This window comes from Castanea sativa, chromosome 10, assembly GCF_040712315.1.
Source record: "Castanea sativa cultivar Marrone di Chiusa Pesio chromosome 10, ASM4071231v1".
Taxonomy (NCBI): Eukaryota; Viridiplantae; Streptophyta; class Magnoliopsida; order Fagales; family Fagaceae; genus Castanea; species Castanea sativa.
The window spans coordinates 32,625,817-32,630,580 of NC_134022.1; the positions used below are offsets into that span (position 1 = coordinate 32,625,817).

The following is a 4,764-nucleotide window of genomic DNA, read 5'->3' on the forward strand; positions in this document are numbered from 1 at the left end:
AATATCATAGCATCAAGAACAAGACTTGTAACCAAAATCAAAAGAGGCATATATATATATATATATATATATATATTGGATTTAATCTCCTCGGACTGTGCCGATGACGATTTATTTCGTGCAAAACAATCGTATTCTTATTTTCTTTTCATCTAGACTCACTATAGTTATCTTCTAATTCATTAAAACTTAATTTTTTAGCTCACTCTCTACAAATTCATTGTATTGGGCTCTTTGGACTTAAATCATTTTCCCTTCAGGCTTAGGAACCAAATCAAGCCCTTACATATATATTTATATAACATCATTTGATAAAAAAAATTTAAATTACATAATTATAATATTTTTTTATATAAAAGGAAAAAATGTTATTAAAATGATTTTTTTAGAATATGCCGTAATCAATTGATTAATTTGAACATTTCTAGAATATATATTTTTTCAAACGTACGCTTTCATTCTATGAAACATGTGTAACATGATACATCAAGTTTAAATTATTTTAAACTTAATTGTAGCATTTTTTTTTTTTTCAAATATATGCGTAATGACTATATTATTGAAACTTAAATTTTAAAATAATCTTTTAAATATTTATCATTTTTATTGTTTTATTAGAGCCCATGCCTCTAATTACAAATGCTTATTTTATTTGTATTTTTTAATACAAAACTACAAAAATAAATTCCATACTTTTCTACCCAGTATTAAGAAAAATATAAAATTTTGAGCCAAAAACTGAAAAAACAGCCTACAAAATGAATCAATTAAGATCCAATTAATCCAAAATGGACTCAAATAGACTGAATAAGACAAAATTGGACTGAACTTGATTAAAATGCTTATATTGATATGGCTCAACAAAGCACAGCAACAATAAATGTTTCAAGAGAGACCTGCTCTTGAAACAAGGCGTTTTTAGCCGTAGCTTAGGAACTGAAATTGTGAAGTAAGGGAATATACTGTTTGTCTTTTTCTTCTTTTCTTTTAAGAATTATTTCATGAGAACGTTCCAAATTTTTATAATAAAAGTAAGGCCGGACTTGGGTCTCAGCCTCCCCGAAACCAAGCCCAAAGCCTGAGTACACCAGATTTTAAAAGGTAAGGTATGCAGGCCAACTATTCAGTCTAGTCCGGCAGTTATCTAATTAGGGGGCTAACATATACTGAAACCTTCAGTTCAATTTAGCTCAGTGTTCAAACATAATCCACCCACTAAAAAAGGTAAAATAAAAATCAGACTATTCCTCAATAGCTTCTGTATTTATGATAGCAAGGATTCAATTGTAGCAGTTTAAGATGAAATAGTCTAGAATGTAAATCTTAAATGGTTAAGATGACTGAATCATTTCATTAAACAGGCATCAAATCAAGTAACAGAAACAACTTCGCACAAATAAAAAATAGCAGGGTCTTTGAAAGCTCATTAACATAACAAAATTTTGCTAATGGAAGGATGCAGTGGTGTATTTTAATAACAGCTCAAATTTGAAACTCTACCAAAAGTTCTAAAGAACAAAATTATACTAGTTTCTGGACTTGATCACCAAAAAGCATCTCAATGATCACCAGGGAGTGACTTGATGATATCTGAATCACCTGTAGAAAATACCAAACCGTCAAAGAAGTCAAGCCAATCTGTCACAACAATGATAAAGTCATATAATGAGAATACAAATTTGAGGTGTACCTGGATCAATAATGCTAAGGCACGACACGCGAAAATACTTTCCACATGCTGTCCCCAGATCAACATTGTCTGGAAGCACAAACAAGCCACAATGGGAAAGCAAAGAGTTTAAGAGATTGAGTACCATAAATCATATCATATTAATTATAAAGAAACATATCAATAATTGAATTATATAATGAATGACATGAACCAGTACAGAGTTCCTTCAGTTTGGTTATAGACAATAAGAGGGAACAAAGGAAAATTTTTGCAAATATGCTAAAGCAACATAGCATGTTCTGGATGATTTATTTTTTTTCTTGTACTTTCTAAGAACTAAAGCCAGCTAAAATCTCCTTTTTTTGGCCTCCTTGGCAGCTTGGCATGAGCATAAGCTGCTTTAGCTTGTTAGAGGCATGCCTTTAAATTACCCTGCAACTGGTTTTGGCAGGTGGAGTCAATTGCCTGTAAGTTTTACTAGCTAGAGGTGATTCCGATAGGGTCTTATTTAGAAAGGTTCGCTATATTATCAAAAGAATCTACTTCTTCTTTTCTTCCTTTTTTAATAAATCTACTTGGTTGGCCTAATGATTTCAAGGCTGATATGTTGAGGCTCACCAACCCAAAATATTGAGACTGCGGATTGGTTGTTGTTGAACAATAAAAGCACTTCAAACAACAAGAAGAAGAGGCATCAATAATAGAAATTCATACATATTAACAATGGCAACTTGATGTCGAACATTTTGTGCATCACAGTAGGACAACTAATCATAAAATCTTGGTGCCATATGTTCAAGAGTTATAACCCAGAAAAATGAGAGGAAAAAAAGGGGGCGGGTGCAGTTGACCTGAACAACTGATTATCCAAAGAAGAACAAGATGTGAACCCAAAAGGATGGCTACTTGAGCACAAGAAAAATTGCAGAGTAGGTTTATGGAATTAAAGAAGAATACACCTAAGTGCTTTTTCTATGGTGAGTAAACCAAGCCAGGACACCCCCATTAATTTTCATGTATGAGACACCGAAGCTTGCTTTTGAGCAATGTAGCACATGAACCTTTTTAAATTGACATCAAGAGATACATTCATTCAAGCAAACTATAAGGGAATTCCATGTTTAACATGTTTTGTCCAATGATAACACACTACAGAAACCCTGATTCCCTTAGGTAATGGGGCAGGTATCATATGCATTGTATAGTTCATGCGGTTAATTAATTGCAAAAGACGGGGTCACTGCCTACCAAATGACCTGAAGAATTGCTCCAAATCAAAAGAGTTTTTGAAGTTTGAACAAGGCTATGTACTTAAGAAATGTTATAGGATAGTCGTTAGGTCCAAACAAACCACAACCTATCAAGAGATTCCTGATTTTTGGGTTAAATAGAGTCCGTTACAAAGCTCACTAAATAGCGTCACACCATTTTCACCATTCATACGAAACCAATCAAAAACCATTTAGCCCAGTTGAATAAACATTCTCCCATCATCGGGCTGTAACAATGATCCAACCTAATTCAGTTTTAATAGGACCATCTCCATTTCAAGTGAACTGGTTTTTAAAATGTCAGTTTAGTTTCCAAAATTATTGTTTAGATGTTCACATAATCTAATTATGAATTGTTTATACAAACTGTTCACAAAACCAAAACAAGTTCAAAAAACTGAACATTTTCATTAGATGATTGGTTCAGAACCAAATTGAACCAGTTATACAGTTCCAATATCCAATAATGTTGGTACTATACATACAGACAACATCAACTAACGAGGAAATAGGAAAAGCAGATGGTATGGTGTGAACTGTGAAGTATGAAAGACTTACTTCCGCTGAAATGGTGGACCCCAACCTTGGCAAGCATGGCGTAGTATTCAATCTCGGACTTGCGGAGTGGTGGGCAGTTGTTAGATATCAAAATCAGCTTCCCTGCAATTCCCAACAAAATCTCAATCGCCCATAATATTCAGAATCATTGAGAAAAATATATACGTAAAAACAAAAAAAGGACCCATAAAAGAAAGAAAGAAAGAAAAAGAACCTTTTGAGTTACGGAGAGAGCGGAGGACGGTTTTGTAACCAAGACTGTACTTGCCGCTCTTCATAACCAGGGCCAGCCTGTTGTTTATGTTCTCGTGAGTCTTCTTCTGCTTATTGTTTATTTTTTTTAAGCATTTTGATTGTGTTAAAAAAACCTTAATAAATCAACTTAAACTTAGGCTATAATAGAGTTTCAGAGAGAGTTAGAGAGAGAGAGAGAAGTACCGTCTTCTTCCCCGCTGCCATTTTTGCTGTAGAAAGCTCAAAAATACGATTTTGAAAATGGGGTTTTGCTGAAGAAGCTTTTCTGCAAGCGGCGATGCGAGAATAATGATGTGAAGGAGGTGTGTGTATATCACTATGTTGTAGGGTTTTGGCAACAACAACGTTAGAAGCTAAAAGGGCCGTGAACTTTTAAGGTATCACTCTCGGCCTTGTCTCTCATTCTTTTTTTGTTCCTGGGCCTTGCAATCTAAGACGAAGGGGTTTTGATAAAATAGTAGAATCTATATTGGGGATGAGATATTTGAAACCCAATTGCCATATCAAATTTGGTCCAAAATGAACGGCCCAAAGTTCAGACTAACTGCTGGTGGTGAGGTCTATATCTATATTTAGGGCCTATTCTTATTGGATGCCATACTAATTTAGTTTGGCCCTACCCTACCTTTTGAACGGTTAAACCTTATCGTTTGACTGCGTTTTAAGGATCTTTTTACACCATCCCATTATGCATTTTTGAGGCTCTTTAACCATCCATTAACTCCTGCACTTGAGTAGATTCTCCTTAACCTAAGCCGCCCAAATTGAACAAATATTATTCCAAATTTACCTCATGATTGTCGCATTGTTCAATCCCCAACCCTTTTTCTTTCTTTTTAATCTTTTTTTTTTTTTTTTGGTGTGGTTCCACCATTTTTTTTCTTTGGTACACACAATGCTTCTATTGTTTCATTTAACGAAATCTATATAATATCTAAAAAAGCTGAAGTGTTGCATTTGATTGTTTTTATGCTTTTGATGAGACACATGAACATAGTATTTCAATTT

At 33.9% G+C, this 4,764-nt stretch overlaps 1 protein-coding gene across 1 annotated transcript; it reads right to left on the minus strand.

The window, feature by feature from the left end:
- Positions 1 to 1,317: 1,317 nt before the first annotated feature.
- LOC142613201 (large ribosomal subunit protein eL30-like) lies at positions 1,318 to 4,116 on the minus strand. The gene is made up of 5 exons (XM_075785435.1): positions 3,940 to 4,116; positions 3,716 to 3,821; positions 3,502 to 3,603; positions 1,691 to 1,759; positions 1,318 to 1,599 (listed from the first exon to the last, which is right to left on the minus strand). The coding sequence occupies exons 1-5, from the start codon at positions 3,958 to 3,960 to the stop codon at positions 1,559 to 1,561; spliced, it is 339 nt and encodes a 112-aa protein (XP_075641550.1). The 5' UTR covers positions 3,961 to 4,116; the 3' UTR covers positions 1,318 to 1,558.
- Positions 4,117 to 4,764: the final 648 nt, after the last annotated feature.

Coding starts and splice junctions, on each gene's coding strand:
- LOC142613201 (XM_075785435.1), bottom strand. CDS start 3,960: ATGGCAGCGGGGAAGAAGACG. Junction 3,822..3,939: donor TGGCAGCGGGGAAGAAGACG/GTACTTCTCTCT, acceptor AACAATAAGCAG/AAGAAGACTCACGAGAACAT. Junction 1,600..1,690: donor CCTTAGCATTATTGATCCAG/GTACACCTCAAA, acceptor TATTTTCTACAG/GTGATTCAGATATCATCAAG.